General features: G+C 40.0%; 1 protein-coding gene across 2 annotated transcripts in view; it reads left to right on the top strand.

The window, feature by feature from the left end:
* FTO (FTO alpha-ketoglutarate dependent dioxygenase) overlaps nt 1–26,057 on the top strand; it is a 410,140-nt gene that overhangs the window by 160,200 nt on the left and 223,883 nt on the right. For both annotated transcript variants that reach the window (XM_003937274.4, XM_074402846.1), the window contains exons 5-7: nt 5,024–5,103; nt 14,219–14,362; nt 24,045–24,164. In XM_003937274.4, coding sequence (XP_003937323.1) covers nt 5,024–5,103; nt 14,219–14,362; nt 24,045–24,164 — 344 coding nt within the window. The remainder of the gene's footprint in view (nt 1–5,023; nt 5,104–14,218; nt 14,363–24,044; nt 24,165–26,057) is intronic.

Genomic DNA, 26,057 nt, shown 5'->3' with positions numbered 1-26,057 from the left:
GAAAAATATTGGTTTTCATTTTACTTTCATTTACTCCATCTCAAAATCTCTTCCTTTATGTAATCTGTTTCTGACCTGTATCATTTTCTTTCTGACAAATTTCTTATAATACAAATCTACTAGCAACAAATTCCCTGAACTTTTGTCTGAAAAACTTTTTAAAAAAATACTTTCATCCCCCTCCCCTCCCCTCCCCTCCCTTCCCTACCCCTCCCCTCCCCACCCCTCCCCTCTCTTCCTTTTCCTTTTCTTTCCTTTTCCTTTTTTTTTTTTTTTTTTGACACAGTCTCACTCTGTTGGCCAGGCTGTGATTTTCCTGCTTCACTTTCTCGAGTAGCCAGGATTATAGGCATGTGCCACTGTGCTCACCTGTTTTATATTTTTAGTAGAGATGGGGTTTTACCATGTTGGCCAGGCTGGTTTTGAACTCCTGATCTCAGGTGATCCACCTGCCTTGGCCTCCCAAAATGCTCGGATTATAGGCATGAGCCACCACATGTGGCCTGTTTCTTCTTTACTTTTGAAGGGTAGTTTTGCAGCATCAACAGTTCTAGGCTGCTGTTTTTTTCCTCTCAACACCTTAAGTGTTTCACTTCACTTTTGTATTGATTACTCGGTTTTTGAGGAAAAGTCAGATTTTTGTTTGTTTGTTTATTCCTTTAGAGGTAAGCTGTTTTTTCCTTCTGACTTTTTGCAAAATTCTTTATCCCTCAACTTTCTGCAGTTTGAATATAATATGAGTAGGTGTAGGTTTTTCCCTGAGCTTCTTGAGTCTCTAGTTTGGTGTCTAACATTAACTTAAGAACATTCTTATTATTGCTTCTCATTTTCTTCTGTTCCTTTTCCTCTTTCTTCTCTTTTTGTTATTACCATTATACATATATTATACCTTTTGTAGCTGTCCCATAGTTCTGGGTTTTTTTTTTTTTTTTCAGTCTTTTTTCTCTGCTTTTCAGTTTTGGAAGTTTCTCTAAACATATCCTCATTCTCAGAGATCTTTCATCTGGCTTGTTCAGTTTTCTAATGAGCCCATTAAAGGCATTCTTCATTTCTTTTACAGTGTTATTGATTTCCAGCATTTTCTTTTTGATTCTTTCTTAGAATTTCCATTCCTCTGCTTATATTCCCCATCAGTTCTTGCATGTTGTCAATATTGTCCTTTAGAGTCTTAGAATAGTAATCATAGTTTAAAAAACATTTCTGATAATTTCTGCCATTTCTGACTCTGGTTCTGATTTTTGCTCAGTTTTTTTCAAATGACGTTTTTTGCCATTTAGAAGGCCTCATACTTTTTTCTTGATAGGTAGATGTGATGTATTGGATAAAAGGAACTGGAATAATAATGTGGTGGTAAGGTATGTTGGGAGGGGTAGCATTCTAGAATCTTATGATTAAATCTCAGTCTTTTAGTGGGTCTATGCCTGTGAATTGTGAACCTCACAGTGCTTCTCATTTTCTTTTTTCTCATTCTTAGTTGCGATAGGATGGCTGGCAGGGGCTAGGATTTGTAGGTGGCACTGAGATATGTTCATGCCACTACACTCCAGCCTGGATGACCTGTGAGACTCTGTCTCTTTAGAAAATAAATAAATACATACATATATAAAGTGTCCACTATGAGAACTTCAGAGCTCTTGGAGATAAAACTCACAAAAGCGTGGGAGTTCCCTAAGACTGAGTTCCTTTGGACTTTCTAATTCTCAGTTCTGCCTACATTGAGTCTCCAGTAATTCAGTAATTACAGTTAAGGTTTCTCTACCCTGGTACTGGTTCTTACGCATGTTTCTGCTTCTTGGTTTTTACTACAGTATATTGCCATTCTCTGTTTCCAGTCTGTCTCTCTCTACAGAGCTACTGCTCTTGGTTTTACAATATCTTTATATCCTTAACTTACCACAGTGTAACTTTGAATGTTATACCACTTTTCCTTCTTTCCTCCTCTCCTTTGTGCTTTTTCACGTGTTTTACTTATGCGTATGTAATAAACCTCACAATACGTTGTTATTATTTTGGATTTAAATAGGCATTTATTCTTTCATATTTATTACTTATGTTACTTTTTATTCCTTTGAGCAGATCTGAATTCCTTTTGATATTATTTTTCTTTTGCCTGCGGAATTTTTAGCAATTCTTTTACTGAAAATCTACTGAATATAAATTGTTTCAGTTTCTTTCTATAAAGTGTTTATTTCACTTTTATTTTGGAAAAGGTATTCACTATGTATAGAATAGTAGAGTGACAGTTTTTTCCAGTATTTTGTCATCCAGTTGTCTTCTGAATTTTACAGCTTCTGATGAGAAGTCTGCTGTCATTCTCATCCTTGTCCCTTTGTATTTAATGTCTCTTTTTCTGACTGCTTTTAACATTTCACTTTATTAATGATTTTAAGAAATTTTATTATCACATGCTTTAGTTTAGTCTGGTATCATTTTTTTGCTTAGAATTCATTGAGCTTATTGGATCTCTGGTTTTATAGTTTTCATGAAATTTGGTGAATTTTTTGTCATTGTTTCTATAAAAATGTATATGTTTTTGTCACTCTTCATTCCCTGGAATTCAAGTTATGTTTTTGTTAAATGGTTTAATATTGTTCTGGAGGTCACTCATGCTCTTTCTTATTTTTGTAGTCTTTTTTCTTTAGCCACTTTATTTTGCATATTTTTTATTTTTTGTGTATTCTAGTTCACTGGTCTTTTCTTCTGCACTTTCTAAATTGCTGTTCATTTCATTCAGTGCGAGTTTTGTTTCAGATGCTACATGTTTAACCTTTAGAAGCTTGACTTGTATATATATATAAAAGGACAGATATGTACATTTAGAAGAAAAGAGAGATGTGAAAATCTCACATATTGTGTGTGTATGTATCTTTCATTTCCCTGTTACTTTTTGAATGGATGTTGGATATTGCACATGGTATTTATTGGGTGCTTGAATTTGTTATGTACTTTTACATACTTTTGACTTTTGCTCTAATCAATAATTAAATTTCTAAGAAGAAGTTGGATTCTTTTTTCAAATTTTGTTTTGGGATGGAGTTTGCTCTTATTTCCCAGGCTGCAGGGCAATTGCATGATCTCGGGTCACTGCAACCTCTGCCTCCTGGGTTCAAGCGATTCTTTTGCCTCAGCCTCCTCAGTAGCTGGGATTACAGGCATCCACCGCCATGCCCAGCGAATTTTTGTACTTTAGTAGAGACAGGGTTTCACCATGTTGGCCAGGCTGGTCTCGAGCTCTTGACCTCAGGTGATCCACTCACCTTGGCTTCCCAAAGTACTGGGATTACAGGCAATGAACCACCATGCCCAGCCAGAAGTTGGATCCTTTTGAGGCTTAGTTTTAAGCCTTCCTAGGTGGGACTAGTGCAACTTTTAAGCTAGGACTCATTTAGCCCTACTTCCACAGTGATATTTTCCTAAGGATTTTCTAGTATCTCATGTAGTGGGAGCCATTTTCGTTGCTGGGAACATAAAATATTCCTGGCTATGTGTGAGATCTGAGATTGGTTTCACCTGCTACATTGTGATGTTTCTGTTTTTGGTCCTTGGGAAGTTTTTATTCACACATGCACAAGTCAGTGCTCTTTCAAATACTTGAGGGAACCGTTCTGCAATCGCTGTTTGCTCTCTGTTTGACGGTTTCTGTTCCAGCATTCTGCCTTTCAAGGCCCTGTGGCCTTGGCCTCCCTATTCTCCAATCTCGTCTTCTGAACTTGGCAAGAAAGAAAAAGAGACTCTAGTTTTTGACTTCTCTATTCTGTGGTATTGAAACTGTTTCCATGGAGTAAATTAGGGCAATCGTAAGCGTCTCTCACCTATTTTGTTCCTCCTCTCCATGGGATTATATCTTGCTGAAACCTTTGATTCACATTTTTAGTTTGTTTTGTTGTTGTTTAAGGCAGAAGGGTAAATCTTGTCACTGTTACTTCATAGTATTCATAAGCAGAAATCCTGCCTTAACATTTTTTGTTTTCTTTCTATGTTTAGAGATGATATTGTAGGTTGTTTTTGCTGACACATAAGGGGCCTGTTGGCATTTGCCTCTTAGTTTCAGTCATTATCTTTTTTGGTATCTTGATAAAAATCTTGTGTTGCCTATATAGGATATCATTGCTGGAGTACATCACAACTCTATTTTTGTAATAGAGGAAGTCATGTCCTAAGCAGAGGTTGTATAGATTTTGCCTAACTTGTGTATCATTTCTTAAGATAGGCAACAACTTGGTCATTGGTTTTTCTCCCACTACTTGTGGTTTTAAGAATATTCTTCAACTAATGAATTCACCACCTACTTCATTCTTGGGTTGTGAATCCCTAGGCTTAAATTCTGTTCTAAGAGCCAAACATGCAACATGCTGAGTTGGTTGGTTTGTTGCCTGGAAAATTGTTGCAGCAAAATGGATACTTTGGTTATGGAGGGAAAGAGCAGATTTTTCAGATGAAAGGTGTTCAATTCCAAATTCTGGTTTATTCTAAAGACAAGGGTAGAAGTAGATGTGTCATGAGAAAGTGAAAGAAGCTCAATCTGTAAACAGCAAATTTTATAGTGGGTGGGCATTATAGGACCACAGATAAGTAGAGTGACCCTATACCTTGTTTGCTGAGGACAGTCCTGGTTTATACCTGTTGTTCTGGAATAATTAATAGCACCCCATTTCACTCTTCAAAGTGTTATAGTTTGCATATATACATTTAATTATATACATATGATTATATATCTACTTATACATACTTGCATATGTATAAGTATTTACAAGTATATCATATTTATTGTGCATTTATATTATACTTGTTATATATCTACATATATAATGTCTGCTTATAAGTAGATACATATATAATAGAATATATGGTCACCTCCTTATAAAGGATTGATTTAAAGGCTACAAGGTAAATGTTGATTCCTTGGTTATTGTCATTTCTTGAAAGATGGATTTACTGTTTACTTTGTGTTTTAGTTAAATAATATGCAGTATATACTGACTAATAAATATAGTTTTATAAACTTCTGGTGTTTTTCCTGCAGATGATCTCAATGCCACCCACCAACACTGTGTTTTGGCTGGTTCGCAACCTCGATTTAGTTCAACCCACCGAGTGGCAGAGGTAAGTGTAGATAAAAATGTGATTTACACCTAACTGGATGTGACAGAAGTGGTTGAATGAGCAATTTATCATAGGGCTTTGGAAGAGTATTTGATGGGAAAATTGCTTCCATCTAACTTTACTTTTGTCTCTGTTTACTTGCTTTTTGAGCTTTGGATTGTGTTGGATACAGTTTTAGAAAGCTTATTCATGGCATGGGATAAGTGTATTTTGCTCCTTGGGGTTACGTTTCTTGGAAAAGGAAAATGTCATTGACAAGTGTTTATAGTTAGAGATTTATTTAGAGGGTTGTGTCTGTCAAGGCCAAGGGCAGGAGGTCAGCAGAGGAATTGGGGCAGATCTTTGCACTTGGGCATGTGTTAGCTGTGGCTGCGTTCGGGTGATGAGGCTTTTTAGTTCTCTTAACTTTTTGGTCAGACTTCTGGGCATGTGAGTGTAAATTAGAGAGAAAGTTACACTGTTGCCAAGGAATTTCTGAGCTCCCCAATTATATTCATAACCCTGACTTTATTGCTAAATTCTGCCACCACTTGTAATGGCCAATGGTTAGCTGTTCAGACTGGTTCAGAATGGAAAACTAAGAAATGAGAAAGACTCATATTAGTCATGTTGGGATCCCATGTACTCAGTTAAGAAGGGTTCCGGGCTGGGCGTGGTGCCTCATGCCTGTAATCCCAGCCCGTTGGGGGGCCAAGGCAGGCAGATCACGAGGTCAGGAGTTCAAGGCCAAATCTGGCCAACATAGTGAAACCTCATCTCTACTAAAAATACATAAAAATCAGCTGGGTATGGTGGTGTGTGCCTGTACTCCCAGCTACTCAGGAGGCTGAGGCAGGATAATCTGTGAACCCGGGAGGCGGAGGTTGCAGTCAGCCGAGATCTCGCCATTGCACTTTAGCCCGGGCGACAATGTGAGACTCCGTCTCAAAAAAAAGAAAAAGAAGGGTTCCATGGAGCAAGGCATGAAGAGGATTACAAGCGACCATCTACCTAACCTTGTCATCTGTGCTTTGCTTTTTAGTTTGACTTTTCAAGGGACTGCAGGGGACAAATGTGAGAAAATTGGGTGGAAGTGGTACATCAAGGTGGCAGGAAGGTACAGGACAAGGTCCTCCAGCGGCAGTACTGCATGAGTCTATACGGCAGTGTCTTGTCTTTTGGTCATTTAGTAGCTTTACCAGTGGACCGATCATACTGCTGTGTGGCAGAGAGAATGAATGAGTGTTTAAACCGAGATACCAGCGAGGCTGTCCAGCACTCCTTTCTGCCTTTCTCCCCTTTCTTCTTTTTTCCAGTCACTCATTCATTTAAATATTTGAGTGCCTGTTCTGTGTCTAACACTGTAGACCTGGGAGACAGCTGTCAACAGGACCATGATGCCCACCACCTTTGTTGAACTTTAGTTGGGGAGACAAATTTTAAGCAAATGAACACGGAAATAATTGTCTTAAAGACCTAAAAGGAGTTCTGTTAGAAAAGAGGGAGGGGAGGGAGTAAGATGGGGAAAGACGAACAGAGGAGGAAGGGAGGAGGGAAGGAAAGAAGGATGGAAGGAAGGAAGGAAGGAAGGAAGGGAAGGAGGGAGGTAGGGAGGGGAACGGAGGGGAAGGGACGGGAAGGGGGAGGGGAAGGAAAGGGGGAGGGGAAGGGAAGTTGGAGGGGAGGGAAGGGGAGGGGCATTTATAGAGCATCTAGTATGTGCCTTGTATTGTACAGAAGGATTTCATTTCCCCAGTTATAGGCTTCTGTCTTTCTAGCTATAACCCTCCCAGGAATCTCTTTCTTGTGTTGTAAATCACTTGAGTATGTGGCGACTTAAGTGTGCCCTTCTACCTCTTTCCTAATCTAATCTGGAAGAGTAGACAGTCTTACACATATTAACTAATTTAATCCTCATAAGAACAATCATACCTAATTCATACGAGGATGAAATTAGTTAATATGTGTAAGTCTTTTTAGAACAGTAACTGGTATACATTCAAAGAAGTTAGCCATTACTACTTTTATTAAATTACTCCGACTGCTACTACTGTCTTTTCATTTTATTAAGATGAAAAACTAATAGGAGATAGGAACAACTAAAGCTCTCTGTGGAAGCTGGTTCTGTCTTCATTGTACACTAGAGGGTATATAATAAAGCAAGAGACATTAAATCATCAGCAAGTTTTGATTATAGGAATTACTATTCAGAAGGGATTCCAGTTTGTTCATTCTTCAAATTTTTATTGAACTTTATACCATTCAAGGTATTCTTGTAGGGACTTGTGAAGGGGAATGGTTATGTTCAGTATCTCCAAGATGTTTATAGTCTAAAGAGTATGTACAGTGAAGAATAGAAAGTAGCAGATAGCATAAGCCTTCATGGGTGAGGTGGGGTTTGTAGTAGCCTTTCAGGATGAGTAAAATGTAGGGGATTGAACATGGAGGGATTAGGGGATTTTAGGACAGCAAATGGGATGAAACAAGACTGAGGTGTGAATCTTGTGACTGGGATGGAATGGGGATGTTGGGGAATATTGACTGGCTGTAGTTTGAGTGAGTCTCAGGGTGCCAAAGGGAAGACTGGCAGATAAGGCTTCATGGGACCAGAATGCATGAGACCAGGCTACATGGGTGTGAAAATCTTGGATTTCAGATTAAGCGTTTAAACTTAAGTTGGTTGGCAGTTGTGGGCTATTGATTATTATTATTATTATTTTTATTTTGGAGACAGAGCGTCACTCTGTCATGCAGGCTAGAGTGTAGCGGTGTTATCTCAGCTCACTACAGCCTCCGCCTCCCAGGCTCAAGGATTCTACTGCCTCAGCCTCCCAAGTAGCTGGGACTACAGGTGCATGCCACCATGCCCAGCTAATGTTTCGTATTTTTAGTAGAGATGGGGTTCAGACCGTAGTAGTTCAGACCCTAATTTCCATGAATAATGTAGGAGACATAGTATGAGATTTGGCAGCTGACTGACATGGAGAGAGAAATGTCATGATGAGTGAATGAATGAATGGAATGAACTAATGCTTTATTGGATGTTTTCCATGTGACAGGCTCTAGGATGACTCTTGAGTGTCAAGTCTGGATGGTTCAGGGATGACATTATTTAGTTGAAATGGGGCCCAAGACATTACAGCAAGTTGATAGCAAGTTTTGAACAGGCCGGGTTGGAGCTGCCAAGTGGAGCGATCTAGCAGATAAATTGAAATGTGTGAGGAAAACATATGAGACAGCAGCAAACTTCTCATCCCTGCCCACCTGCAATAAATACAGACATGCAAAAGTTCCCAAAAGTAGTGCTTTGGGGTTACAATTCTCCCCAGCCTTGCTTCCTTTTTCCACCTGGACCAATTTCATATTGTCATTAGAGCCGCATAGCTTTCAAAATATCCTGAGGCATAGCTTTCTCTGGTAAGTCATAGCTGCGTTTGTGTCTCCGAATTTTTAGACCAATTTTGAGCACATATTAACTTTAAGTAAAGAGGTGAGTGGGTATAGTGATTCTGTTGAGAGAAAAATGTTACCGCAAATCTAGATTTTTGTGTTTTTTATGCTTCTGTTCAAGCTACGTGGTTTTTTATTCATTGGACATATATGTGAATATGTTGCCTTTTATATCAGAGCAGGGGTCAGCAAACTGTTGCTCACAGGCCAGCTGACTTTGTAAGTAAAGTTTTATTGGAATGCAGCCACACTCATTTGTTTATATACCGTTTATGGCTGTTTTGGAGCTACAGAGGCAGAGTTGAGTTGTTGCAGCATAGACCTGTGGCCTGCAAGCCTAAAATATTTATTGTTTACTATTTTAAGAAAAAGTTTACTGACCCTTGTTATAGATGATCATGTGTAAACAGACCTTAAAAATCACCTTAAAATTAAAAGTATTTTCTCAATGATCACTGTTTTAAGTGATCTACTAAAAGTCAAAACCAGCAGTATTCAGTGCTGGCAGAGTTACACTGAAGCTGGTATAATTCAAATACTTCTGATAGTTTTCCCAATTGGTCTACTTTTTTAAAAGCTATATGGGAATATGTATAAAGCACCATAAAAATATTCCTGTCTTTGATCTCATAAAACTATTTTTAGGAGTCAAACCCAGGAAATTATTAAATGGAACTATTTTATACATTAAGATGTCTATCTAGCATAATCCGTAGTGGTGAAAAGTTAGGCACATCCTTAATGCCTTTATAGTATGTAATCAGTTAATTATATAGTTAAATATCACCTTAATTCGCAACCATTGAAAATAGTTATTTTGCATATTTGTGGACAGACAGTGAAAAACAGCATAGACATTGATATGGATACACTGATTACAACTGTATATAGATACGGAATACCATGTACTAAGGAAATAGAAATAGGTTAAGCTGGCAAGATTATGTTTTATTTTATTTGAAAACTTTTATTTCATCTTATATTACTGTTTTCAATAGTAGAATCAGCAAAAGGCTTTTTACCCAGCACTGAAGTTTCTTTGTTGTTTTCTTTAATGGAAGAGGGAAAGAAATTCATACAAGTTTATCCTCACTTATTCTACAAATGTCCCCTTCTTCATACAGTTTTAGCATTACATGTCTTATCTGTGTCAAACAAAATGATTTGCTCTTTTCTGCCTATTCACACTATATAGGAAACAAACTGTGTTAAGGAAATGACGTTCTGAAATCCATTTCAGTTATCAAAAAGAAATCTTGGCAGTTTTTGTTGCATATGATTAGATTAAGTCTGATGGATCTTGGCCTTTACTGGATTTTAGTTTAGTTTTTTCGTGTGTTTGGTTGTTTTTTTTTCTTTTTTTGAGACGAAGTTTGCTCTTGTTGCCCAGGCTGGAGTTCAGTGGTGCAACTTTGGCTCACTGCAACCTCTGCCTCCCAGGTTCAAGAGATTCTCCTGCCTCAACCTCCTGAGTAGCTTGGATTACAGGCATCCGCCATCATGCCCAGGTGATTTTTTGTATTTTTTGTAGAGATAGGGTTTTGCCTTGTTGGCCAGGCATGTCTCAAACTCCTGACCTCAGCTGATCCACTCACCTCTGCCTCCCAAAGTGCCGGGGTTACAGGCGTGAGCCATCACGCCAGCCTAGATTTTAGTTTTTGATAATTGTGGCAGCATGTTCTTGGGATTCAATGCAGAATATCTTTTTTAAGAAATTTAAATTTTCTGTGTAATTATATTTTGAATAGCTAGTTAACACAAATAGTTCAAAATTAAAAAAAAAACCTAAGGGTGTGTAGTTAAAGTCTCTTTCTCTTCACGCCAACCAGGTCCTCCTCCCCAGAGGCAACCAATGTTATCAGGTTCTTGTTATTCTTTTGGTGATATTTAATATGTAAGTAAATATGTAATTTCAAAAATAATATAAATGATAACTTGTTATATACATGGCTCTGTACTTTTGTTTCAGTAAACTTTAGTAGTAATTACTCATCAATATATAGTTCTTATCTTGGAGTAGGTAATGGCTTTCCGGATATGACATCAAAAGTGTAAACAACCGAAGAAAAAAACAGATATATTGGACTTCATCAAAGTTAAAAACCTTTATACTTCAAAGGGTACCATAAATAAAGCGAAGAGGACCCGTAGAATGGGAGAAAATATCTGCAAATCATGTATCTCATAAAGCACTTATATCTCGAATATTCAAAGAATTCTTACAACTCGATAATTCAAAAGAGAAACGATCCAATTTAAAATGGCAAAGGAACTGAATTAACATGTCTCTAAAGAACATATACAGGCTGGGCACAGTGGCTCATGCCTGTAATTCCAGCACTTTAGGAGGTCAAGACTGGTGGATCACTTGAGGCCACGAGTTCAAGACCAGCCTGGCCAACATGGTAAAACACTGTCTCTACTAAAATTTCAAAAATTAGACAGGTATGGTGCCACGTGTCTATTTGTCTGTTTCCCCCCCCCCCTTTGGTTGTATGATTTTGATGTCATATTTAAAAAACCATTACCTACTCCAAGATAAGAACTATGTATTAATGGGTAATTATTACCAAAGTTTACTGAAACAAAAGTACAGAACTCTGCATATAGTAGGCTACCATTTATATTTAAAAGTCTTTTTAATAATCCCAGCTATTCTGGAAGCTGAGGCAGGAGAATCACTTAAACCCAGGAGGTGGAGGTTGCAGTGAGGTGAGATCATCCACGACACTGCAGCCTGGGTGATAGAACAAGACTCTGTCTCCAAAAAAAAAAAAAAAAAGAAGGTATACACATAACCAGTAGACACATGAAAAATGCTGAACATCATTAGTCATGAGGGAAATAGAAATAAAGACCATGATGGGATAACATTTCATACCCACTAGGATAGTGAGAATAAAAAAAGACAGTGACAATTGTTGGTGAGGCCATGCAGCAGGTGGGACCCTCATACACTGCTGGAGGGAATTTTCAGTGGTGCAGCCACTTTGGGAAACAGGCTGGCACATCTTCGGAAGGTTAAATCCAAAGTTATCCCGTGACACAGCAATTCTATGCCTAGGTAGATACTCAAGAGTGATGGAAACTTCTACAGGAATGTTCATAATCACCAAAAAGTGGAAACAGCCCAAAGATTCATCACTTAATGAATGAATAAATGAAATGTGGCATATCCATACAATTGAATATTATTTGGCATTAAAATGAAATATGGTAATGATGCATGCTACAACGTGAATGACTCTTGGAAACATACGAAATGGAAGCAACCAGTTACAAAAGATCACATATTACATGATTTCATTTATACGAAATGTCTAGACTAGGCCTCTCTATGGACGTAGAAAGTAGATTAGTGTTTGCCTAGGGTCGGAAATGTTAGTGGAAATCAGACGGGTTTGGGGGTGACTGCTAAATGGCACAGGGTTTCTTTTTGGGGCAATGAAAGTGCTCTAAAATTAATTGTAGTGATGTTTGTATAGCTGTGAATATACTAAACAACATTGCATTATACACTTTAAATGGTTGAATATGATATATGAATTATACCTCAATAAAGCTGTTACCAAAAAAAAAAAAAAAACAAACAAACCTATCTCAAACTAAGCCTGATTATAGGTTCTTTAAATAAAACACTGTACACCCAGAAAAAAATTATTCCACTCTCTCTTTTTTCTCTGCAACCATAGTTCATTAAACTAGTTTCTATTGTTGAGAAATTTAGATTGCTTCCAATCTCTAGATACAATAAATGAAAATGCAATTCATAATCTATGTAGCTCACTCCATAGTTAGGAAAGTAAAGGTGCAAACAGGAGAACTTTCTAGATTGAAGTCATTTTAAAAAGATGTTGTAGACTGGACGCGGTGGCTCGCACCTGTAATCCCAGCACTTTGGGAGGCTGAGGCGGGTGGATCACTTGAGGTCAGGAGTTCAAGAGCAGCCTGGCCAACATGGTAAAACCCTGTGTCTACTAAAATAAAAATTAGCCGGGCGTGGTGGTGTGTACCTGTAATCCCAGCTACTCGGGAGGCTGAGGCAGGAGGATCACTTGAACCTGGGAGGGGGAGGTTGTGGTCAGCTGAGATCATGCCACGCCACTGCACTCCAGTCTGGGCCAGAGATCTTATCTCAAAAATAAAACAAAACAAAACAAAACAAAAAACAAAAAGAAAAGCTGTTGTAGAGGTTGCTGTGGGACAAAAATGAATTCATGTACCTCTTTTTTGTGTGTGGTTTTTTTTTTTTTTTTTTGTCAGGAAATGGGAGTTGGCTGCCCTTGTGCACCCAGCACTCTGGGATCTTCATATTAAAATACATATTAGTCAAGCTTCTGTTTTTTGGCACAGAAACTTTATTTTTCCCAGGCTTGTTGATGTCACATTGTATAAAATGGCAGTAAATGTGCAAGGAATTTTTATACCAGAGGATTAGCCTTCAAGGTTATTTCCACGGGCTCAGTTTAAATTATAAATAATAAAACCAAAATATTTTAGGGGTACATTTTCCTCATTGGGACCGAAGGGTATTTATAGCTGACTTCTTTTCATTCTAGGAAATCATTTTATTGTCAAACCAAGTGGATGCACTGGCCATGTGCATTGGCCTCTTTTCTGACATATGATCATTTATAAAAAGGAGTTTGTCCATTTGACCTCTGTTTTGCCTCCACAGACTCAGAGAGGGATGAACTAGTTATCTGTGTCCTTGCTGAGGCCCAGGTAGTAAGTTACGCCTTCAAATGTGCCTGCAGGGCATGAGCCGCACATTCTCCATTATTTGAAGAATCTATTCTGCCAAGGACTGCCACTGCCTAGTGTATGCTTTTTGCAGAAAAGGGAAATGAGTTCTTTGCCTTGTGATTATAACTTTATTTTTCCCTCTGTCATGACGGTACCATGGAGTGTGCTTTTGAACCAGTTCTGCAGCCTGATTACCTTTCATTCCTATTGTTAGTCTCAGGGCATTTGAGATAAAACGTCAGTGTCCTTGACTTCTTGGTTAACCAGTTATTCATCCAACAGTTATTTATTAAATTTCTTCCACTTTTTGGACTCAGTTCTAGATGTTGTAGTCTATATAGAAAATGTGTTTAATACGAATAAACAGGGCATTAGCCTCCGGAACCCTAATGTTTAGTTAGTGATATGAGGCCCACGTATAAGAAAACCAGCAAACTAAGTAGCCCACGTGAAGACAAACTGGCAGCATAGAGCCAGTGGAACAGGCCACTCCAGTAATTCTTGAGTTAAGGAGTATAGGCCGGGCGCGGTGGCTCACGCATGTTGTGGGAGGACTGCCTGAACTCAGCAGTTTGAGGCCAGCTTGGGTAATATAGCAAAATCTTATCTCTCTCTACAAAATAAAAATTAAAAAAAATTAGCCAGGCAGAGTGGTGCATGCCTGTGGTCCCAGCTATTCAGGAAGGTGAGGTGGGAGGATTGTTTGAGCCCTGGAGGTTGAAGCTGCAGTGAAATGTAATTGCACCACTATACTCCAGCCTGTGTGACACAACGAGACCCTATCTTAAAATTTAAAAAAAAAAAAAAAAGGAGTATAGACGGATCTATGGGGGCAACAGGTGAATTCACAGCAAGGGACAGATATGAACAATTCTAGGAAAGGTGGCATGGTAAACTTAGATTTTGCCCGTAATTGTGATTGCTGGTTCTGTCTCAACAGTGCTCAACAGGAACCTTGGATTATATTTTACAACGCTGTCAGTTGGCACTGCAGAATGTCCGTGACGATGTGGCCAATGGTGATGTCTGTTTGAAATCCTTTGAGCCTGCAGTTTTGAAACAAGGAGAAGAAATTCACAATGAGGTAAGGACTTTGTTATTTTTATTTTTTTCTGAGATGGAGTCTTGCTCTGTCACGCAGGCTGGAGTACAATGGCACTATCTCAGCTCACTACAACCTTTACCTCCCAGGTTCAAGTGATCCTCCTGCCTCAACGTCCCAAGTAGCTGGAATTAACAGGCGTGTGTCACCAGGCCTAGCTAATTTTTGTATTTTTAGTAGAGACGGGGTTTCACCATGTTGGCCAGGCTGGTCTTGAACTCCTGACTTCCAGTGATCTGCCTGCCTCGGCCTCTCAAAGTGTTGGGATGACAGGTGTGAGCCACCACACCCACCAAGACTTTCAAGAATTGTGCAATATCTGAGATTCTACCGTACTTGCAAGCTAACAAAGTAATCTGCCACAGTTTCATACCAGCATAAGTCATGAGACTCTTAGGTCAGAGATGGAGGACAGGTTATTACGTACAACAATAGCAGTCACCGGAGTCTCAGTATTTTTGTGTTAGTTCATGAACTTAGTCTGTTCAGGCTGCAATAACAAAATAGCATAAACCAGGTTCCTTCTGTACAACAGAAATTTATCCTCACTCTTCTGGAGGGTAGCAAGTTCAAGATCAAGGCACAGGCGATTTGATGTCTGGTGAGGGCTCGTTTCCTGGTTCATAGATGGCACCCTCTCACTTTCCTTACGTGGTGCAAGGGCCAGGCAGGCTCCCTGTGGTCACTTTTATAAGGCTACTAAACTCTTTCATGAGAGCAGAGTCTTCATGATCTCTCACCTCTGAAAAGCCCCACCTCTTAATGCTGTCACTTCGGATGTTAGGATTTCACCATAAGAATTTTGGAGGGACATACACATACAGACCATAGACTTCTCCCAGCTGCTGTTTCTGTAGGGCAATGCAAAGTAGGCCAGGTAACACGTATACATTGAGGGGTTGCATTACAGGAGAGGAACCTCGAGCTACTGGAATCTAATCTTTTTAAGGACAATAAGCATGCCCGTCCTTTGCTTTAGATCAAGACACTGTCCTTATCTTCCAAGTCTATATGCACACCTGCCCTTTGTTCTGGAGGGAGAAACTCTCTCTATCAAGGCTCTTGCTATGTAACCATCCTTGCAATGAGAGTCTGTACACAGGGCAGTCAGTGCTTACTCACGAGACACGCAGAAGCACAAGAGACTCATGAAGAATATTCTCCCAGTAAGGACTGCTGGGAATTGAGAGTAGGCCCTAGGAGCAAGTGTCAATGCCTTGCTTTTCAGTTATGAAATTAGTTGCCATTCTGTAGTCTGTGAGACTGGCAGGTCTGGATCCCCTGGGTCAATGTTTTGCAAACTCTACTTTTCCCACTAATACCCTCTCAATATTTGCTTTATCTTTGGAAAACATACATTGTCTAGTTACTTAATATTTTTCTTTAAGTCAACAGTTTTTTTCAACATATATAAATTTCTTTAAAAAGGAAGCTTTGTGTTGCTACTCTAAGTGGAAATCCAGTATCATTAGCCAAAAGAAAAAGTATCCAGAAAAATAGGTCCAATGAAAACAGGGTCATGTTATTACATTCCAGCAGATATTCCTGTCTGGAGGAGGCTCTGAGACTCAAGTTTCCTTTCTTCATGTTAAGAAGGGAGATTAGTGGTAATGGTTTCACGGCTTCATAAATTTTCTAATAATCATTGGATTCCGCACTTACAATGTGTGAATTTTATGGCTGGTAAATTATACCTCAAAAAAAAAAAAAAAAAAAACCCCTTTAAAGGAAAAAAAAGGAGACACTGGATGTGGTAGAGAACTGAAGTTCATTCACCAATCTGAGAAGTTCTTTTTGATATCATGAAAAGGACTGATAGATAATTTGGAGTTAAAAAATGTTCTTATGCATCCTTTCTATAAGTAATTACTGAGCATGTGCCAGACACTCTTCTGGGTGTGTTAGAATATATTGGTGAATAACATAGACATTCTAGTACGGGAAGATGATGGTAAGTAATAAACGTAATACATTGGTAGGTTATGTAGTATGTTAGAAGTTGATAAGTGCTATAGAAAAAAAAGAAAAAAACAACAGAGCAAGATGATGGAACTTGAGAGAACTAGAGAGCCTCCCTGTTGAAAAGATATCCTTTGAGCAAAGAATTGAAGGACTTGAGAGAGAGCCATGTGGACATGTGGGGAATTGCATTTAGGGCAGAAGGAACAGCCACTGCAAAGGCTGTATGGTGGGAGAATTTCTGGAGTCCAAGGAACAGATCAGGAACAGTATTGTCTGAGTGGAGGGAGTAATGCCACCACTTATAGGAGAAGAGGTCACAGAGGTCGTTCCAGGAGACTGGGAAGCAGCAGACTGCACAGGTCCTTGGAGGCTTTTGTAAGGACAAGGACTTTCCTTTTTACTCTTCAGGAAATGAGGAGCCATTGAAGAGTTTTGAGGAAAGGAAAAGTAATGTCTTCTCCCATTGAGATATGTAATACTTTTTAATGTCTTAATAAGTTATTTAATACCTTGTGAGCTGCTCCACACTTTATGAAATATTGTCATAATCTCCAGAACCACAGGGAAAGCAATTCTACCTTTTAGGGGATTGGTAACCACTTCTAATGCTGAGCTTGAGTCTGACTTGCTTCCCTTCATTGTGCCTGATGGGTGTCCCACTTTCTCTCTCATTAGTCCCTGCTGGAGACATTGCTGATAGCCAGAACTTCAGGACAGAAGACATTTATGACCTCCCTGAATTACATCAGGGAGCAAAGTTATGTCTTTTTCCATATTTATAGTATAGAAATCCTAATCTCAAAATTTAGTTATTTCCTTCTCGAAAACTCTTGCAATTTTCAGAGTCAGACTAGCAGAATGGGTGCTTTCTTTAACATGCCTATGGCCTGTCTTATTTCCCTATCTTTTCTCATCTTTTGTAACTGACTGTGATGTTCTGTTACCATCAATGGATGGGAGAATTCTGTAAAATCACACTGTATATCTAACACAATATTGTCATCTAAGTTTGTCTGCTTCAGGCTAGCTGTGCTGGCTCATGCCTGTAATCCCAGCACTTTGGGAGGCTGAGGCAGGTGGATCACTTGAGGTCAGGAGTTCAAGACCAGCCTGGCCAACGTGGTGAAATGCTGTTTCTTTCTTTTTTTTTTTTTTTTTAATATGGAGTTTCACTCTTGTTACCCAGGCTGGAGTGCAATGGCACGATCTCGGCTCACCGCAACCTCCGCCTCCTGGGTTCAGGCAATTCTCCTGCCTCAGCCTCCTGAGTAGCTGGGATTACAGGCACGTGCCACCATGCCCAGCTAATTTTTTGTATTTTTAGTAGAGACGGGGTTTCACCATGTTGACCAGGATGGTCTCGATCTCTTGACCTCGTGATCCACCCGCCTCTGCCTCCCAAAGTGCTGGGATTACAGGCTTGAGCCACTGCACCCTGCCGTGAAATGCTGTTTCTACTAAAAATACAAAAAATTAGCTGGGCAGACACCTTTAATCCCAGCTACTCAGGAGGTTGGAGGCAGGAGAATCCCTTGAACCCAGGAGGCAGAAGTTGCGGTGAGCCAGGATTGTACCATTGCACTCCAGCCTGGGTAACAAGAATGAAACTCTATCTTAAAAAATAAAAAATTGTTTGCTTCAGAAAGTGACTGGCTGCTTTTGACCTTGTATGTCAGGGAGGTGGGGCAGAGATGTATTGTATTAGAAACCTTGGCCCCCCTGAGTTGAATAGAGAGAGTGATCTTGAATTTAAATAGTGTGTATGCCGGTCTTTACCATCCTGCCAATCCTTGATTCTTCAAGGTCATCTCCTTCCTTTTGCAATTAATTCCATATGTCAGGGCACATTGTCAGATACTCTTCTTTTGCCATACAAGTTGGCCTGGGATTCAGCAGTTGCACGTCTGCTCTCTACTTTGTCCTGTTGTTAAATGGAAGCACACGTGTCCATAAAGTTTCTTGCTTGCTTTCCTCTTTCTGCAAGGCCACGTGTCTTTGCTAGACGAGTCACAGGATGAAGCCCTCAGTTTTACATACTGCTAGCTCTCAATCTGTGTGGGTTTAGAAGTGGTTTGTTTTCCTTGTCTAGGATGGTTTCTAAGTAAAGAGTTTGGGAAGTTTGGGCATATGTTTTGGATACCTTCTTGGAGATATTTTTTCCAATTTAAGATGCTGAGGAAAGATTCTTGTTTAATTATAAGTAGTATCTTCTTCCATGTTATTAAATGGCCCACTTACCTTTCTAAAGATAGTAAAATGTGGAATTCAGCCTCCTAGTAAATTTCCCACATGTGTGGGAAGAATGGAATGTTTCATAGTATTGTTTGGCTCTCATTTTCTTCTGATTAGACCTGTGACTTCCTTATAACTACTGCGAAAGGGTCTTCATAGGCTATCTCTTTGTGGATAGAGCCTTACCATGTCTCCCTTGTCTAATTTCTTTCCCTGTGAAATAGCTTACTTCTGTTATTACAGTGAGACACTAATCCCAAGGGGAGTGTTCACACATCTCATGAGGGAACTGCCTGGCTGACTTGGGACCATATCAAGAGTTCAAACAAACTTGGCAGAAGAAAAGTAGGTGACATTTGCTGACCCGTAGGAATGATGGAGGTGATTTACAGCTATACGATGATAAAGTAACTCAGAAATATTCTTTTGAAATCTTACTAGCTTTGCTCTCCAACGCTTGAGTGCTCAATGATTGAAGTTCAGACATGTGGGTTGATTCTATTTCTTTCTCCTCTTCTAGATTTATTTCCATTAAGTGCATGTTCAAAATCAGGGTGTTTGGTTTGTAAGTATCATGAAAACTTTGAGAGAACCCTGAGAGCTCCTGCAGGTTGTCTCCCTGCTGTTGACGTCTTCAGGGATGTGTCACCCGTGGAATGTTCCTTGGCCCCAAGTGAGCATTTGCCTTCCTGATGGCTTCTTATTTCTGCTCTGTTAGCTATGAGCCTCCTTTGAGAGGCTACAACTCTGGAGAAGAGAGGAAGACCCAACTCCCGTCATGCTTATAACTTTATCAGTCAGTCACTGTGGTTAGTCATTGATGTTTGTTTGTTTGTTTTTCAGACAGTGTCTCGCTCTGTCACTCAGGCTGGAATGCAGTGGAGCAATGGCTAAATGCAACCTCTGCCTCCTGAGTTTAAGCAGTTCTGCCTCAGCCTCCTGAGTAGCTGGGACTACAGGCAGATGCCACCACGCCTAGCTAATTTTTTGTGTTTTAGTAGAGACGGGTTTCACCGTGGTTCCCAGGCTGGTCGTGAACTCCTGAGCTCAGGCACTCTGCCTGCCTCAGCCTCCCAAAGTCCTGGGATTACAGGCATAAGCCACTGCACCTAGCTGCTTGTCTGGTTTTTTAGCCCCAAAGTAATTAGGACTCACTGTACTTTGAGTCCTGACCCTTTGCTTTTTGTTTACTGTCCATGCTTTAGCTTTCTTTTCTAATTTCCAGAGTTTAAGGGGAAAATTTATTTTTTAACTAGACTCTGAATCAAGCAGGTGGAAATATTTTTTCCCTCCTTAATTAATTTTAAGGAGCGAGTCAGCTACTTCTCTTGGCAGTGGGGGAACTGGTAAAGGTGGCATTTGATTAAAATCCTGTAGTGGTTTTTACCCACAGCATTGAAATGAAAAAGTCCGGTCAAGGAGTTGAATAGAAGGCATGCCAGTGGATTTGATGTTCACAGAGATTGTGTCTCACGGGCAGTACTTCAACTCATGAGTAAAATTCTGTTAGGAGAAGGTCCTCAGTGTTGATCATTTCTGACTGGCATTCGTGGGAAGGGGTGGGCATGTGTCGACAAGGACATTAATACTTTTCCTGGTCAGAAATGTGTAAGATTGTGCGATGCTTGAGGACAGGAAGTCCAAGGCCTTGTGGTCTTGTTAGTATGCATTCTTGACACCTAGCAAGTGCCTCACATGTAGTAGGCGGGAATTATTTCTGTCTTACAGATGACATAGCTGTTCTGTAGTGGTACCCACTTTTGAACTGACTCCAGAGCCCATATTCTTTGGGTCATGGTCTCACTCTCTTGCCCAGACTGGAGTGCAGCAGTGTGATCATGGCTCACTGTAGCCTCAGCCTCCTGGGCTCAAGGGATCCTCCTGCCTCAGCCGTCTAAGTAGCTGGGAGCACAGGTGCGTGCCACCACCACCATCTAACTTTGTTCATTTTTTTATTTTGTAGAGATGAGGTCTCACTGTGTTGTCCAGGCTAGTTTCAAACTCCTGGGCTCAAGTCATCCTCCTGCCATGGCCTCTCAAAGTGCTGGGATTATGGGTCAGAGCCCTTATTTAGTTTCTATTTTTTTGAGATGGAGTTTCGCTTTTGTTGCTCAGGTTGGAGTGTAATGGTATGATCTTGGCGCACCACAACCTCCACCTCCCAAATTCAAGTGATTCTCCTCCCTCAGCCTCCCGAGTAGCTGGGATTACAGGCATGTACCACCACACCCAGCTAATTTTTTGTATTTTTAGTAGAGTCGGGGTTTCTTCATGTTGGTTAGGCTGATCTAGAACTCCCTACCTCAGGTGATCCACCTGCTTCAGCTTCCCCAAGTGTTGTGATTACAGGCGTGAGCCACTGTGCCTGGCCCAGAGCCCTTAGTTTTAACTATGATGCTATCTTCCCCAAAAGATAATTAGGCATCCAAGGGAAGATGAAGGCATTATTTATTAAAATACCCAGGGCTCTCTCCTGGCTCCTTGTCCAATAGCCCCTAGATAGATAATGGTCTTCTCCTTGCTTCTAAGTTTTAATTTACTGAAATCCAGTTTCTGGTGTACCCTGATAGACTGGATGGACTAATTACATACGATAATCTATTTCCAGAGTCACCAGGGTTGCCAAGGCTTTTCCATTCCGTCCTCTTCAACGGGGCATAACCAGCCCAAAGACTGGAAAATCTTTTAAAACCTTTTCGACTCTAACAGAGGGCTTGATATTTTGCTAACAATCTCTTCCCATAGCGTGAACAAATTTTATGTGAAATCCATCAAAAAGAACTCAATTTTTTTCTTGAAGTAAGTAAGTTGTGAAACCTTTACTTTCACGGACATTGAACCTCACTTGTATTTATTCTTCTTTCAAAGTACTCAAGGTTACGCCTGTTAACCAGTGTCTTTTAATGCTACAGATAAGTTTTAGCAACTGTTGTTTTAATATTGTCTACATTCCTTTTTTTGTTTTGTTTTGTTTAAACAGCTTGAACTGAAATCAGTTCTACATAGCAAACAAACATTTAGTTAATGTAAACTAAAACCTTTTCATGTGACTTGGTATTCTTAGCTTACTCATTTGAGCCACTTTCACCATTGTTAAATCTTCACAAGTTGCTTTTGTTTGCCTCAGGAAAGTTCAATGTAGATAAACACACAAAAAGATGCTTTGTGGTAACAGGTGAAGATTATAATAGCTCCATGTCTATATATGGAGCATGATCACCTTAGCAAAGCCAGACAACCCAGCATGAAGCTGTGGGGACTCCACATTTCTTTAGCGGGCAGGGGTGAAACAAGTATTTAAGATCAGTAGCATTGTACCTTGATTTTTCAAGTTGACGAATGATAGAAGACTTAGAAAATGGATAGAAGACAATTTTTTAAATATTTCCATAGCTTAACTCAGCCTCTGATCTAAATATGTTGGGATTATTTTCGTTGAAAGGGGCAAAAGATTTAACCTGAACCGGTTTAAGGGAAAACAGCTTCAGGAATAGTTTGATCAAGGGGCAGTTGATGTCATCAGAATCTCGTTTTTATCTTTTCATCTTGCAGCTACCCCCTACTGTGTTCTTCCCATTAGCTGGCAAAATGTCTGCAGAGTCTTCTTCCTGTAGTTTCTGGTAGTCTCGAGACTTATTCTGACTGGATGTATACCTGTTTCTCTCAATCCTAGTTCTGTGACTAGAGAAATCTAGTTGACTGATTAGCCTAGACCTGGGTTCCATATTCCACGCCCAGTACTGGAGTTGGAGCTCTCTTCAGACCACATGGGCTGTTTGGGGAAGGAATGGGTGGGATTTGGTTAGAACAGGAGAACTGCCAAGGTGGTAAACAATTGAAGTTTACAATAGTAGATTCATCAGAAGCCAAGTAAGTTACTTGAGTATTTCTGATCTGAAAAGCTGAAATTTGAAGTGCTCCAATATTCAAAGCTTTTGAGCACAAATGTGATGCTCAAAGGAAATGCTCATTGGAGCATTTTGGATTTTGGATTTGAAATGCTTGACCAGTAAGTATATAGCACAAACATTCCAAACTCAGAAATACTTTTGGTCTCAAGTATTTCAGATAAGGGGTACTCAACTAGTACTTATGTTTTTGCTACTGTTTTTTTTAACCTATTGACACCTTCCCTGAGTTGAAAAATGACAATTTGGCTTTGTAGGTTTAATGTATGCCTCCATAATTAGTTTTACATATATGGGTTAAGATTATTACCAGCTCCTCCTGGCCCATGGGTAAGCTATTTTAATTTATTGTAATTTAAGAAACTTATAGGCCGGGTGCGGTGGCTCAAGCCTGTAATCCCAGCACTTTGGGAGGCCGAGGCAGGTGGATCATGAGGTCGAGAGAGGGAGACCATCCTGGTCAACATGGTGAAACCCTGTCTCTACTAAAAATACAAAAAATTAGCTGGGCATGGTGGTGCGTGCCTGTAATCCCAGCTACTCAGGAGGCTGAGGCAGGAGAACTGCCTGAACCCAGGAGGCGGAGGTTGCGGTGAGCCGAGATCGGGCCATTGCACTCCAGCCTGGGCCATTGCACTCCAGATCGGGCCATTGCACTCCAGCCTCCCAAGCAGCCAGGATGACCAGCACATACCACTGCACCTGGCCAGTTTATTTTTAATTTTTTTGTGGAGATAGGATCTTGCAATACTGCCCAGGCTGGGCTCAAACTTCTGGGTAACAAGAGCGAAACTCCGTCTCAAAAAAAAAAAAGAAACTTATAATTAATATTTCCTAACATGTAGCTGCATTTTACTTTTAATAGCAGCCTTAAATAAAGACATTTAATAAAAACATATTCTGTACATGTCATTCCCGTCATATTCCTGCTTTATAATGAGGATCTCAGTATTTGTTGTTGATTGACTTATAGTTTCCTCACATCTGACTAATAAATATGCTTGAAAATCCCTCTCTGGCCAGAGAATTTCAGTGTTTAAATTATTTTATTATTATTATTTTTGACACAGAGACTCTTGCTCTGTTGCCCAGGCTGGAGTGCAGTGGCACAATTATAGCTCACTGCAGCCTCAAATTCCTAGGCTCAAGGAATCCTTTTGCCTCAGCTTCCCAAGCAGCCAGGATGACCAGCACACACCACTGCGCCTGGCCAGTTAATTTTTAATTTTTTTGTGGAGATGGGATCTTGCAATGTTGCCCAGGTTGGACTCAAACTTCTGACCTCAAGAGATCCTCACGCCTTAGCCTCCCAAAGTGTAGGGATGATAGGCATGAACCAACACGTCTGGCCAGACCTCAGTTTTAGGACGACTCTTTTCTTAGCTTTGCAGAAATGCTCTGGAGATGCCAAGTTATGCTGGGAACTGGTTAGGCTGACTTTTCTCACATGTCTCATCCTATGGCCAACAAGTTGCCAGAGGAGAATTGAGAGACAAAGTCATCTTCCTTGCTTGTCTGTCACAAGGCCATTAAAACCACCATCTTCTCTTTGTGGTCCACAGGTTGAGTTTGAGTGGCTGAGACAGTTTTGGTTTCAAGGCAATCGGTACAAAAAGTGCACTGATTGGTGGTGTCAACCCATGGCTCAACTGGAGGAAATGTGGAAGAAGATGGAGGGTGTGGTAAGTACATGAGAGCTGGGACCGTGTTTCGGTGTTTTGTGGGCTGCTGTGTTATACGGATCCCCCACTCTCTCATTTGCATAGGCTAATGTAGATTTAATTACTCCAAATTATCAAGTTATGTTCCTGGTAAGATGTTGGTTATAGCCAGGATTTTGTCAGTACAACCTCAGTTTAGTTCAATAAGCACTTCTTGAGTATTTTCAACTTAATGCAAGATGTGCTGGACATACACTAGGAAGTGGTGATGAGAGGGTAACAATTCAACAATAATATTTAACATTCATTTGCATTTTTATATGCATCAGGTGCAACTCTGGTTTCCCAGTATTAGCTTTAAAAAATTTTTACAGCAATGCTAAGAGGTATAGAACCTTTTCCAGGCCTTAATTTATGGATGTGAAAACTGAGAGGCAGGGAAATGAAGGGCCTCCCCCAATGTCACTGAGTCACTGGCAAAGCACGGTGGAAAGCTGGGCAGGCTGGCTCCTAGCATATGCTCTCCACCACTGTGAGCCGACATTTGAACAAGGAGAGGGGCACGAATATCACCAGGTATGACATTGGCTAAAATGAAATTCAGTCATAGTTGTTCAAAGAAAATCACCTTTCAGAGGTGGAAGTATTACATTCAGACCACTTGAGCTGGCTAGGATGGTGGTGAAATGGCAGACGTGGCTTTGGGGCCTTTGGATGGTGAGGAGTATGATGCGATGGGGCATTTGGGGAAGAACATTAGACTCCAGGAACTGTAAAAACAAGACCAGAAGTGAGGAAGTAAGATGTGACCAGAGCACAGAGTATGGACGGCGTAGGAGGAAATGGAGCCGGAAGGCAGGCTGAAGCCACATGGAGGTCTCGCATTAAGTCTTAATTTAATAATAATAATAGCAAACACTTACATAATACTTACTAAGTACCAGACATTTTTCTAAGTGTTTTCTATAGAACTTCTTTAACTTTTATGACAACCCCATAACATAGATATAATGTATTCCCCATTTTTCTGACGAGGAAACCAGAACACAAAGGCCTTATGTAACTTACTCAAGGTTACTCAGCTAATAGGTGAGGGAGCTGCGATTTGAACTCTAGAAGGCTGCCTCTGGGATCCTTGCCCTTTGCCACCTCACTGTTCTGCCTCCAAACAGCTGGATTTGGAATGTAGTAGAAAAGTGGAAAAAGCCTGCCAAACTCTGGAGATAGTACCACTGCACAGAATTTGAAATGTGCTGGAAACAATGAACTAATCTGCAAAAAGGGAGAGCTATTGCTAATCCCTATTTTATTTTCTTAAAGCTACTTTATTGGGGTATGATTACGCTACAAAAAGCTGTAGGTATTTAATGTGTACGACCCGAGTTTAGAGATACATGTGCATTCATGAAACCATCACAGCAATCTGTGCCATAAACCTATCCATCCCCTCCAAAAGTTTTCTTCTCTCTTATTATAATTATTATTGTGATAAGAACATGTATCATAGGATCTATCCTAATTCCTACTTTATAATAATGAAAATGTTAAGTCACAACTCTGAAGGGCCCAGTTTAAAAGTCTGGATCAAAATCCAAAAGTCCTTGCTTTCCAGACATCTCAAATCTTTAAATCATACCTTTTCATGGGTATATGTCTGGGGAAGGAATGTTATAATCCTTTTAATGTATTAATAGTATCACAAAAATTGATTTCTCCAAAGACCTGAATCGATGCAAAACTGAGCATTATAAAACTGAATTGGAGTTAATGAAAAGTCTGTGCCTAAATCTCCTTAGTCAGTTCTGTTGCTAAACTAAGCCTGTTATGAGGACTCTCCATTTTTATGGGCTGCTTATATAAAGGCAGCTTCAGTTTCTGGGAAACATTTTTCCCCCTACTGTGTAATTCTGATTT

This window comes from Saimiri boliviensis, chromosome 1 (genome assembly GCF_048565385.1).
Source record: "Saimiri boliviensis isolate mSaiBol1 chromosome 1, mSaiBol1.pri, whole genome shotgun sequence".
Taxonomy (NCBI): domain Eukaryota; kingdom Metazoa; phylum Chordata; class Mammalia; order Primates; family Cebidae; genus Saimiri; species Saimiri boliviensis.
This window is presented reverse-complemented; position numbering and strand designations above follow the sequence as displayed.